The 13,364-nt window shown below is 35.7% G+C and overlaps 1 protein-coding gene across 2 annotated transcripts in view; it reads left to right on the forward strand.

The window, feature by feature from the left end:
* Positions 1 to 3,413: 3,413 nt before the first annotated feature.
* Mrpl1 (mitochondrial ribosomal protein L1) overlaps positions 3,414 to 13,364 on the forward strand; it is a 79,751-nt gene continuing 69,800 nt past the window's right edge. For both annotated transcript variants that reach the window (XM_005337272.5, XM_078021444.1), the window contains exons 1-2: positions 3,414 to 3,547; positions 11,846 to 11,960. In XM_005337272.5, the coding sequence (XP_005337329.1) occupies positions 3,517 to 3,547; positions 11,846 to 11,960 (146 nt within the window). In that variant the 5' untranslated portion in view covers positions 3,414 to 3,516. The remainder of the gene's footprint in view (positions 3,548 to 11,845; positions 11,961 to 13,364) is intronic.

Below are 13,364 nucleotides of genomic sequence, written 5' to 3' on the forward strand. Positions count from 1 at the left end.
TCTCCTGTTAGGAGACATAGAGAGGTCTATAGATGGGGGCCAACTGACCTAAGTTGTAGAAAGAGAAGACGTGTATAGTCACAGAATCAGCATCCCTAATCTGGGTGTTTACTTTGTTTGAAATCGTCTAGGTGAACTTGCATACATCCTCAAATTTAATTAAATTTTAAGAATCACAAGACAGATGACTGTCGGCTTTTTTCACCACATCAATGCATAGCCACTTATGCTGCTTGAAACATGGCAGATGATCACGTTTGTGTAAAAAAAGAACAGGAGGAAAGGACAGCAAGAAGGAAGAAAGTTATAAGGGTAGATTCAAATTCTTTGAATGTATGTGTGTGTATGTGTTTGTGTGCGTGTGTAACTGGGGATTGAACCCAGGGGCTCTTTATGACTGAGCCACATCATGAGTACTCTTTATTTCTTAAGATTTTTATTCTGAAAACTCTGTAGTAAGAAGGTTTGGGTTGCAGCTTGTTTCTCTCATTTATTAGTGATGTGACCCTGGGAGCGTTTGTCATCTTCTCTGATTCTCAATTTCCTCCTTCATAAAACACAGATAACCAATAGGCCTTAAGTATCTTGTGTGAAATGTTTAGAACAGAAGTTAGAACTTGGGAAACATTCATCAATATGTGGAATATAGTATTAATAGTTAATTAATAGTTAAAAGAAGGAGTGACTTATTTAAATCTAACAATCAATGAAAACTGAAGAAAAACTATATCAGCCTAATAACATTTTTCTATACTTTCTGATATATCCCTCTCTGAAGAAATTGCTCCAGAATGTTAATCTAAAAGAGTACATATGCCCTACCAAAGAGAACTGTAAGGCCTGTCTTTGATCTTAAAACCAGATCAAGAAATTGGAGAATTCCAAGACTTTAAGGGACAGGTCCTGAAAACAAGTATGAAATATTTTATTCATTTCTCTCACTGCCAGCAACATGCCATCTCCCATTGTCATCAGATCACTTTTCTGAAAAGGGATCATCACATCACTTTCTCTGGGGAGTCCCGGAGTGGCTGGCATTTGTCAGGGTTAGTGCCCTTCTTCTTGATGTCCAATGTATGATGCACAGATTAAGCAAACAAAAAGGTGGGACTCAGTTAATTTAAATTTCATCCAAACAACGACTAACTTTTTAGTATGTCACATGTAATATTTGGGACATATACTACAAAATTATTTGTTGTTTATCTGAAATTCAAATTTTTGTTTTGTTTTTTCTCTTTCTACATTTTTTTATTGGTGCATTATGGTTGTACATACTGATAGGATTTGTTGTTACATATTTATACATTCATATAAAAATATAATTTGGCAAATATCACTCCATAGCACTTATCTCCTCCCTCTTTGCCTCTCATCTTCTAGTTCCTTTCCTCTATTGTTCTCCCTTTGATTTTCATGAGATCCCCACCTTGACCCATGTTTCTTTTCCATTTCCCTCTCTAGCTACAACATATGAGAGAAAACATACAATTCTTGACCTTCTGAGTTTGGCTTATTTCGATTAACATAATGGTCTCTAGTTTCATCTATTTTCCTGCAAATGACATAATTTCATTTTTCTTTATGGCTGAATAAAATTTCATTGTGTATATATACCACATTTTATTCATCAGTTTATCTGCTGATGGACATGTAGGCTGGTTCCACAGTTTAGGTATTGTGAAGTGTGATGCTCCTTTTTGTTTTTTGAGACAAGGTTTAAGTTGCCCAGGCTGGCTTCAAACTTGTGATCCTTCTGTCTCAGTCTCCTGAGTTGCTGGGATTACAGGCACAGGCCACCATTCCCAGTTAAATTCTTTGAAAAATAACAATCAGAAATAGTTGTGAAATCTTTGAAGTAATTGGTTAGCTGTTCACAAGGCAATAAATTAGAAACCGTATTCTTCATATTGCTGAGTAATGTATATAAACATAAAATAAAACACCTGGAAATTCCTACTTTGATTATAGCTCATCTTCAGAAACAACTTCATGGAAGCAAGTTAATTTTTCAGGCTTGTCCTTCTAATGGAGTCACTAATTCATGCATACAAACATTTACTTATTCAACAAACATTTATTGAGGGCCTCCTGTGTCTGGTATTATATGAAAGGTGCTAAGGTTACAAAAATGAATGACAAGATTTCTGCCACTAAGTGCTCAGTGGCATAAGTTGGGATGGTTGTGCAATTCTCTAATTTACTAAAAAAAAAAAAAAATTGAAGGATACAATTTAGATTGGTGAATTTTATGTATATAAATCATATTTTGAAATTGCTTGAAACAAACAAAACTAGATGTAACTACATAAAACCAGGAAGAGGTGGCCATAATTCCCCCTCCGAAGTCAGGAGGGAGCCTTGTCAATGAGGAAAGTCTGACCTGAAATCTTAAAAACAAAAACAAAACAACAACAACAAAAAAACCTGATACTGTTACCTGATAATGTGGAACAATATATTTAAGCGAAAAGGACAGAATGAAAAAAGTCATGGAGGTGAGAAACCGTGTGTGTGTGTGTGTGTGTGTGTGTGTGTGTGTGTGTGTGTGTGTGTGTAACCTAGGTTGGGGGTGAACAGGGGATACGCAGAGGCCTTTAGATAGCCAGTCACTGGAGGGTTTTATTTAAAACTGGGAGATGATAAAATCAGTGATTAGATTTGTTTTTGATAAACCACAGGACAGCTGTGACGTAATGGAAATGACATTTAGTTTTCTTGTTTTTTTTTTTTTGTTAGAATTAACCTGAGCATAGGTCTCAGTTCTGCCATTTTAAAACTGCACGCGTTACATAAATGTCGAATGCTGTATTATTATTCAATTGATCCTGATGGCACAGCTCGCAGGGCAGGGAAGGGAGGGATGTAAAACCGAATGTTAGATCAACCTAAAACTATTACGCCTGATTTTGCGCTGAGCTAAAAAGGAAGTTTGTTAGTGAGTGGGATCTCCCTCCCTTTGGGTGCTGGCGAAAAGCCCGGCGGAATTTGTTTTTTTTATTTTTGCTGCTGGGGCCGGACCCAGGGCCTCGCGCCTGCTAGGCCAGCGTCTCCCTCGGAGCTACCTCCTCCGCCCAGCCGGGCAGGTTAGAGACATTCTTAACAAGGCTGGAAATGTGGCTGAGGAAACTGGTGGGACCTTCAGCTTTAAAATATTTTAGGCTGAGTCCTAGGTTTCCTCACGATCTATTAAAATTATTGTACATAGGTAGGATAAAAAATTAAAAAAAAAACCCGAACAAAATAAAGTAATTAAAGCATCTCTAACAAGATCGTATTTTCCTGAAGGTGGTTAAGCCATCGTACCGGAACCTCTAAACCGAGGGTCCTAGGCAGCACCGAGGAGTGACAGCAACACCGCCACGCCGGCAGAAAAGCCTGTTTTGGTCTCCGCCCTGTTCCTCTTGTTCCTTCTAACCGCTTCCCTCCTCGCCAATTCCGGAACGGAACTCTTTTTTCATTCTCCCCAGTTGAATTGTAGGACCAATTTCATCAACACAATCCGGAGTGGTCAACATGGCGGCGGCCGTAAGGTGCCTCGGGAGAGGTAAGGCGTGGGGTATCTTAGGGAGAAAATAGTTCATTGAGTCTTGGGTTACAGCGGAATGCAAGCTAGAGTCCCCGAAGCGGATCAGGTATAGGAACTCGACACGCCTCTTGCACTTTCTGGGCTCTAGGTTCTTTGAAGGATCATCACTACTTAAAAGCAATCTTATTGGAGGTTTCATTCCTTTCTGAAGCCAGTCACCTTGAGGGCGGATTGGCGGGGGAATGTATCATTGAAGTCCCTACAACCATCAGCGTGGAAGGCAGGGTTCTATCTCCAGTGTGTGGACTGGGGAGTGGATAGGTGGAGTTTGATAAGTGAAGAAGTGAGTTCTCCTTAGACTGGTGGTACACTTAAGTGACCTCCATCCTTAAGCCTTAAGAGTCTTCAGAGTGCTTGTTGTTGCTTTCTAGATACATCGTTTCAAGTGATTACAGTTTTTAAACATTATCTAATTTGGACCAACGTGTATCATTTGGAAGGTATTTCAGCAACTCTTTTCAGCAGTGAATAAAGTCCAATTTTAGGCGGAGGCAACAGCGAGCATACCCTATCCCTTAATTTTATAGAAAGGGGGAGATGATTTTGTTGGGTTGTTGGTATGTGGCCAAATTTATATAATCAATAAGTGGTAGGGGAGGAACTGAAGCTTGCACTCCTAAACCAGTGATTTTCTGCAGTGCTGGCGATTGAACCCAGGACCCCACCAGCGCTAGATAAGGGCAGTACCACTGAGCCACACCTCCCAGCCCTGCTCTCTGCTTTTTGAAACACAACATTACAGTTTTCTCTTTGAGCTTCTTACAAGAAAGCTGTGTCATCATGAGCATCCTTTACTTGGAATAGTTGTTCAAAAGTTAGGGATAGCATGGGTAGCAAGAGATCACAGTAGACTCAGACCACTACTAAGTAAGCAAACCAAAATGTATATTATTACTGAAAGGAGATTGGTGGCGTTATCTTCCCTGTATGACAGCAATCACATTACATTAGACAAAACCAAAGAAATCAAAAGGAGAACTGAAGGTTATTATTCTCTTCTTGCCACATTTTCTTCTCTTAGCTTCCTGGATACCTTTCTCTTAATTTAATTTTTTTTCTATTTCACCTGTCATTCCTTCTTATATTAGTTGACTGATTCCTCTTTCTCTTCCCAGTCTCATTTCTTGGAATAAATTCAAGTATAGTACAAAAAAAAAAGGACCAATAAAATTGTTTTTTTCTCAGTCAAGAGGTTTGAATTCTAGAAGAGTACCTATCAATAATTTAATACATGAAATAAACTGTATATCTTAATTTCCTTTTAACTCTGTGTCTTGATTTCTTGTTTACTTAAAACAAAAATATCACTGCCTGATGCTATTAATCTTTTTAAAAATTTATTTTTATTAGGTATATATGACAGCAGAATGCATTTTGATTCATTGTACACAATTGCAGAACAACTTTTCATTTCTCTCATTGTACACAATGTAATGTTGAACTGTATGTGCAGCCATACATGAACCTAGGGTAATAATGTCCATCACATTCTACCATCTTTCCTGTCCCCATACCCCTTCTTTGCCCCTCCCTCCCCTTTGCCCAATCAAAGTTCCTCCATTTTTCCCATGCCCTCCCCCATCATGGATCAGCATCTGCTTATCAGAGGAACATTTGGCCTTTGTTTTTTGGGGATTGGCTTACTTCGCTTAGCATGACTTCATCCATTTACCTGCAAATGCCATAATTTTATTCTCCGAGTAATGTTCCATTGTGTATATATAACACAGTTTCTTTATTCATTCATCTATTGAAGGGCATCTAGGTTGCTCTCAGTTTAGCTATTTTAAATTGAGCTGCTATAAACATTGATGTTTAGTATGTTGACTTTAAGTCCTTTGGGTATAGATAGACCCAGGAGTGGGATAGCTGGTTCAAATGGTGGTTCCATTCCAAGTTTTCTAAGAAATCTCTATACTACTTTCCAGAGTGGTTGCACCTATACTTGTTATTTTGAGGTATACAGTTAATTGTTGCCAACTATAATTGCCCTGTTGTGCTATAGAATATTTGAAATGATTCCTTCTGCCCAACTATGTCCTTGATCAAATTTATCATCTTCTTTCCATTTCCCTCTCCTTCCCAGCCTCTGTTAACCTCTATTCTTCTCTCTACTTGTGTGAGATTAACTTTTTCTAGTTTCTGAATGTAAGTGAGAACATGCAGAAATATTCATTAGGTTTTGGAGGCTTAGTACAAAAAGTGTAAAATATCTTAATTTTTAAATACTGATAATGAAATGATAATATTATGGGAGGTTAGCTAAAGCAAAATATATTTGTTAATATCACTGTTTTTATTCCTTTTTTATTGTGGTTATTAGAAAAAACTAAAATTACATGTGGCTCAAATTCTGTTACGCAGCACTAGCCTATAGTTTTCCACATCATCTAGTGCCTGCCTCTTCCCCTAATCCCCAGCTTAACTTCTCTGACTTCTTTTTTTTTTTTTTTTTTTTTTATTGGTTGTTCAAAACATTACAGAGCTCAAGACATATCATCTTTCATACATTCGACTCAATTGGGTTTTGAACTCCCCAAATACATAATACTCACTTCTGTTACATACTCACATTTTTACATAATGGCATATTAGTGACTGTTGTATTCTGCTACCTTTCCTATCCCCTACTATCCCCCCTCTGACTTCTTCTCTAATTAAACTCTCTACACTTAACTCTTATAGTTAGTTTCCTCCTGGTTCCATAAACACCGAGAATTTCTGCCTTGGGATGGTTGACCTGGAACATGTTTCTAGGTATTAGTGCTGTTCACTTTCTTCTTTCAAATCTTTGCTCAATGTCACCTTTTTAAATAAGGCCAATCTTAACCACTTAAAGTTGCAAACCACTTTCCTTCTGTCTTGATATCTTATCCTGCAGTCCCTCCATCCCCCATATTATATTTATTGGTATTCTTTCCCAGTAGAACATAAGCACTTTGAGAATAGGATTTCTGTGTTTTGTTTATGAATGTATCCTAAATGCTTAAGGCAGTGTTAGCACATATTTTGTTGGTACATTTGATATCTTATCCTGCATTCCCTCCTCCCCCATATTTTATTTATTAGGATTCCCTCCCAATAGAACATAAGCACTTTGAGAATAGGATTTTTGTGTTTTGTTTATGAATGTATCCTAAATGCTTAAGGTAGTGTTACCACATATTTTGTTGGTACATTTATTGTTGAGCGAGTGAATGAATTAATCCTGGATCATCAAGAAAAAATGTCCCCCCTTCAAGTGAGAACAGCTTTGATATATACCTTGCATCTAGGTTCATGTAGCAAAACTTGTTTTTTCTTCTAAAAATCTGCATTCTCTGCCTGCAGTTCCTGTTTGTGCATAGCCTTCAAACAATTGTATTTTAAAACACCCTCACTCAAACTGCCTGATGAACTGGAAAGTACTTAAGCAAATGCACAGAAATGCAACCGACTGGGCTACAAAGACATGACCAAAGAATTATGCAAGTTTTACAAATACCCATCTTTAAGACTGAAAACTCATTCCTAATACAAGTTATCCACCATAATAATGCTGCAGTTAATAGAGTCTGGATTTTCACACAGATAGGTTTGACATTCAATCATATGACATTTTGAAAAGCACAATTATGAGGGAATTAGGGTATACTGTAATTTCTGGTTGTTCTTTGGTCTATGGACAATATTCTAAAGCACAGTATTCTTTTTTTATGCTTTTAATAGTACATTATAGTTATATATAATAGTTGGGCTAATTTTTACTTAATCATACATGTATGAGATTTAATTGGCTCCATTTCAGTCCCTTGTGCCTCCTCTTTCCTTCTCTTGCTCCTGCCTATTCCCCTTCCTTTACAGGTTTTTCTTTTGTTTATTTTTAATTGGTGCTTTGTAGATATACATAAAGGTAGAATTCACTGTGGTATATGTATACTTGCTCATAACATAATTTTGTTAAATTCATTTTACATTTCCTCTTCTTTCCCATCCCTTTTCCCTCCCCTTCAGTTTCCTTCTTATCCATTGTTTTCTCTCTATGCTTATGATATATGATCCCTTCCACTCCCCCATACTTTGCTCTAGCTTTTGCATATGAGAGAAAATATTGAATGCTTGATTTTTTTCTGAATCTGACTCATTTCACTTAGCATGATGCTTTCCATTTCTATCCACTTACTGGCCATAATTTCATTCTTCTTTATGGCTGAATAAAACTCAATTTTGTATATATATATACATCACATTCATCTATTGAAGAACACCTGGACAAAATAAAATATTCTAGGCTGGATTTCTGGCAGGAGCATTTCCTTACCTTGCTGAGAGGTGCCTTGCTTAATGCCCTACCCAACCATTGTCTCTACCTACTTTTGGTACTAGAGGGTATTGTGTTTTTTTTTTTTTTTTTTTAATAACAGGGACCAGAAAACATTTTCTGTAAAGAGATGAATAGTAAATGCTTTAGATTTACATGCCATCTGTCTCTTGCAGGTACCCATCTCTGTCATTGTAGCACGAAAGAAGCCACAGACAATAATGTTAATAAATGAACTAGCTGTTTTACAATAAAACTTAATTTTTATTTATTTATTTTTTTGTGGTACTATAGATTGAACCCTGGGCCTTGTGCCTGCTAGGCAGGTGTTCCACTTCCTAGCTACATCCCCAGTCTTTTTTTTTTTTTTTTTTTTTTACTTTTTAATTTTCACACGGGTCTTCCTAAATTGCCCAGGCTGGCATTGAACTTTTGATTCTCCTGCCTCAGTCTCCTGAGGAACTGGGATTATAGGTGTTTGCTATTGTTCCTGGCAAAACTTTCTGAACACATATGTGTGTGTACACACACACAAGGCGTTCTCTTTGTGTGGTGTAATAGGTAATATTTAAAATAGTTTGAATCCAGGTTTTGCTTTAATTTGTTCATTTAGCAGCTGTTTATTGAGTCTCCATTTGTCAAACACTAAGCTAGGTGGTTAGGGGTACAGTGGTGAACAAGCTATACACATTTGCTTCCTACTGATAGTATTTACCATCTATTAAGGAACAATTATTTCTTTAATTACAAATGTCCTATGTGTTGAGAAAGAAAAGTACAAAATGCTATAGAAATGTAGGACAGGAGTTGTGGCTCAGTGATAGCGCATTTGCCTAACATGTATGAGGCACTAGGTTTGATTCTTAGCTCTGCGTATACATAAATAAAATAAAGGTCCATTGACAACTAAAAAAACATTTTAAAAAAAGTGTATATGAGAGACCTAATCTATTCTGAGTCTTCAGGGAGACTGTTCTGAAGAAGTAATGTTTAAGTGGAATATCTGAAACATGACTAGATTACTGTGAAATTCATCATGTGAAGGGAAAGTGGTAGGGAAGAATGTCACAGAGGGAAGAAAGATTTTGTACGAAAATCCTAAGGTGGTAAAGAACAGAGTAACTGTTCAGGTAACTGAAAGGAGGTGAGTGATTTGAAGCATGGTAAGCATGAAGGAATGGTTTTTTGTTTTTGTTTTTGTAACTTGGTTTCTTTTAGTTTGTAGCAGTTTAGTGTTTGATAGGTTAGAAGTAACTCATAGAGTATGTTGGTAAGAATTTACTCTGTTCAAAGAGCCAGGTTGAGCTATACAAGTGATTTAAGGACATGGAGACAGATGTCCTTTAAAAAATAATCCTTTTTACTAACAACAGGTGGAAAAGAAACAGAGAGGACCAAAAGTAGAATAATGGAAGAGTTTGGAGTTTGTAGTAATCCAGGTGGCCTGGTTGAAATGGGGTTATAAAGAAAAGCAAAGACTAGAAGGATGGAAAGGATCTCCTAGAGAGTAAAGATGAGAGTTGAGTGAGAAGGCAGTTTACCACTCATTTCTGGGGAATGTAACCATTCAGTATCAATTAAAAGAGTAAGGTAACAAAGGAGGCCGATTAGTTTCCATTTTGTTACCAACATGGGTAGGAGTGGGCAAGACTTTGGAGAATGAGTACAGATGCAGGTTAAGTTCTTAAGTAGTTGAGGAAGCTCTGAGGTCTATGAAGTTATCTGCTAAGGGTAAGTGGGTAATAAAGAAAGACTCTTAAAATAAGAATTGAAAATACAGACATCATAGTATAGTAGTCCTACTTAAATAGTGTTTTTTTTTTTTTTTTTTTTTTTTTTTTTTTTTTTTGTAACTTGGTTTGTTTTAGTCTGTAGCAGTTTGGTAGATCTGTAGCAGTTTCTGTTGGAAATTTTAATTTTTGCTTTTCATGACTGGGGATTAAATTGTGCCTACTGAATAGTGGTTCTGCCACTTGCTTTTTTTGGCTCAACATTATGTTTGTGAAACTCAACTATGTAGCATGGTTCGTTTATTTTTACAGTTCTATGGCTATTATAGAAATATACCACAATGTATTTATCCATCCTATTATAGTTGCTTGAGTTCTTTTTTGTAGTTTTGTTATTACAAATAATGATATGATCATCCTTGTGCATGTCTCTTGGTAGACAGGTGCAAGGGACATGCTTAGAAGTAGAATTATTGCATCATTGGGATATGCATGCTCAGTGTCATTGGGTCGTGCTTTCCAAAGTGGTATTCCAGTTACACATCTTCAGTGTCTAAAATTTATCCCTGCTTGATATTGTTAAAACTTTGTCAATCTGAGTATGTAAAATGGTGCTACTTAAATTATCTATTATCTGATCATAAACTGTTTACCTGTCCACAATGAGATCAAAGCACTTCCTCCTTTGAGAAAATTTTGTGGAAAATATATTGTCAAATACATTAAATAATTACTTAGTGATGTTTTATATGTTGGTGTAATCTTAATTTAGTTGCAAACTATAACAGGCCTCCTGATCACCACTAAGTAATACTCATATAAGACATTTATTAGGTTTTAAATTTTTATTTACTTGGTTACTAATGTGGTTGTGCATTTTTAATGTATTTATGCATTATTTGTGTTTCCTTTTCAATTAGAAGTCTTGGTTTTGTTCATTTCTCAATTCAGTTGATCATATATTATTAAATTATCTTTTATTGTTAAAATATTAATCTTTTGTTAATTATGCATTTGCCAATATATCTGACTTATCTTTTCACTTTTTTTAAAATATAGTTTTAGTTGTAGATGAATACGATACCTTTATTTTGTTTATTTATTTATTTATTTATAATGTGGGGCTGGGAGTAGAACCCAGTGCCTCATGCATGCTAAGCAAGTGCTTTACCATTGAGCCACAACCCCAGCCCATCTTTTCACTTTTTTAAAAAGAATATTTAATAAACAAGCTCTTCACACTAATGCAGCCATATTTTAGTGCTTTTTTGTGAAATAATTTCTTCCCCAAAGTTCATAAAGTTATTTTTCTATATTTGAAAGTCTTTTTAAGTTTTGGCATTTATGTAAGTCTTTTATCCATTTGGATTTGATGTGTGTGTGTGTGTGTGTGTGTGTGTGTGTGTGTGTGTGTGTATGTGTGTTAGTGGTAGCATCTAAATATACTTGTTTCCTTATGGGTAATCATTATCGCTGCACAACTTATTAGATTCAATTCAATGTGCAGAGATTTGCAATAACATCAATTTTATTTCAAGTATCCATATATGCATGTATCTATGGCTGAACTATTTGTTACTTTATTAATTTGCCTTTCTATACTAGTTCATGTATACACTTTCTATACTAACGTGTTTTAATTTCTATACCTTTACAAATATTGATCTCTGCTAGGGCACGTCACCCACTTTGTTCTGATCTTCAGAAGGACAACTCTGAATCCATTATCTATTAAGAAATGAATGAATGTAAATTATTTAAAAATTCAGGGATACTTAATACTTGCTCCCTAAAAATAGAGCCTGCATACTTTGTTGAGCCTGAACCAGATTAAGTTAAAAATAAATAACAAAATTGTTTGAATAAAAAATGTGGTTAACCAGGCATGGTGGTGAATGCCTGTAATCCCAGCAGCTGGGAGGCTGAGACAGGAAGATCGTGAGTTCAAAGCCACCCTCAGCAAAAGCAAGGGACTAAGCAACTCAGTGAGACCCTGTCTCTAAATAAAATACAAAATAGGGCCGGGGATGCAGCTCAGTGGGCAATCCCCAATACCACCCCCTCAAAATGTGTTCACCTAGTTTCTAGAAATGTGGTTTCTATTGTTAGACTTTTGTAGAATGGTTAAAGATCACAAAATATTGAATGATTTGGAAAAGCTAATCTTTATAATGTAAAGAATTTTAATATACTGGATTAATGTTAAAATTGTTTTTTCTTTTCAAGTCTTGATATGTCATCAGAGATGTCATCTTTCCAAGATGGTTTGTCAGATGTCTCTTTATCCTTGTTCTTTAAACATTCAAGTGCCCAACAGACATTTTGCTGCTGCTGCTACAAAGTAAGTATTTTTTGTAATTACTGTTTCATTTACTATTATTTAAAAGTTTGATTAAAAAGAAAAAAAACTTGCTTAGTTCCATAAAGATTCACAGGGGGATACGGTTGTAAAAGTTTATCATCTCTGCTTCTTTGACCTTATAGTAATGAATGAAAGATAAGACTTATTACAGTAATACTTAACATTTATTGAACACTGACATTCAGTAACTAATTTAATCCCCACAGCAATCCTATGAGAAAGCTAGTGTTATTATGCTTTTTAATGGAGAAGAAAATCAAAGCACTGATAGATTATGTAACTAGCTCAAGGTCAGAGTTACTATATGTGCTAATGACTTGAACCCAAGAAATTTAGTTCCAGAAAGCCTTTTCCATATGCTTTCATGGCTGTTTAGAACACAACCCACTGTTCCAGTTAATGAATTTTAATTAAGGTATACTCTGTGTGTATATGTTTTTATTTCTGCTCTTTAAATTATTTCTTCTTAGGAACTTTTTATTAGCAGGTGTTATAGGATTACTGGTATTATTTTATAGTGGGATTTCAGATTTCCATAATATATGTATTAAAATATAAATATACCTTTTTTTTATGTAGAATTTGAACATGTAGAAACCCAAAGAATGAATTTTTTTCCCCCCAACTTGTGATTTCCAAAAACAAGAACTGGTTTTATATTGGAATTAGAATTTAGTCCTTTGCTCCATTCATACTGTCATTGACTGGTTAAATTGAATGATGGTATGATAGCCTGATGGCATTATTGCTTTGTTCCCTGCTGAGGTAAGGGACTGAAAGGCAGGTCTGGGTTAAACTTCCAGGCTTTAGTCTTGTACCATCTGGTTGACGGGCATGGCACTAATTGTTTTTCTCTCCAAGTAGCACTGATATTAATGAAGTGTAGAAACAGATAGTAACAGATAGTTGTAGTTAGCTTTTTTCTGAATGTCTCCCTCTATAATGTCACCCATTTTTGAAGCAGAAGAAGTGGCTCAGAGATAATTATAAGAAGATGTAAACTATCAATAATTAAAATTTACAGAATGCTTACTATGTTAGAACACTATACAATGCACACTATACCTATTCATTTAATCTTCATAATAGCTCTATGAAGTGCAGATTTTATATAAGCATTTACAAATGAAGGAATGGAAGCCTAACAAAGATCAAATAATATGCCCAGGGTTATCCGGCTTGAATGTGCTAGAGGAAGGTGTTCAGCCCAAACTGTTTGACTTCAGAGCTATTACTCTTCATAGCTAGTATGGAATAATGAAATCAGTGATTTTTGGAGAGTATCCTCTGAAAAGCAAATAGAGTTCAATCTACAAAATTTTTGACAAAAAAAGCTTTTTGACAAACTTTTTGACAAAATTTGATAGAATACAATCCTTAGAT

The sequence above is a fragment of the Ictidomys tridecemlineatus genome, chromosome 9 (genome assembly GCF_052094955.1).
Source record: "Ictidomys tridecemlineatus isolate mIctTri1 chromosome 9, mIctTri1.hap1, whole genome shotgun sequence".
Taxonomy (NCBI): Eukaryota; Metazoa; Chordata; class Mammalia; order Rodentia; family Sciuridae; genus Ictidomys; species Ictidomys tridecemlineatus.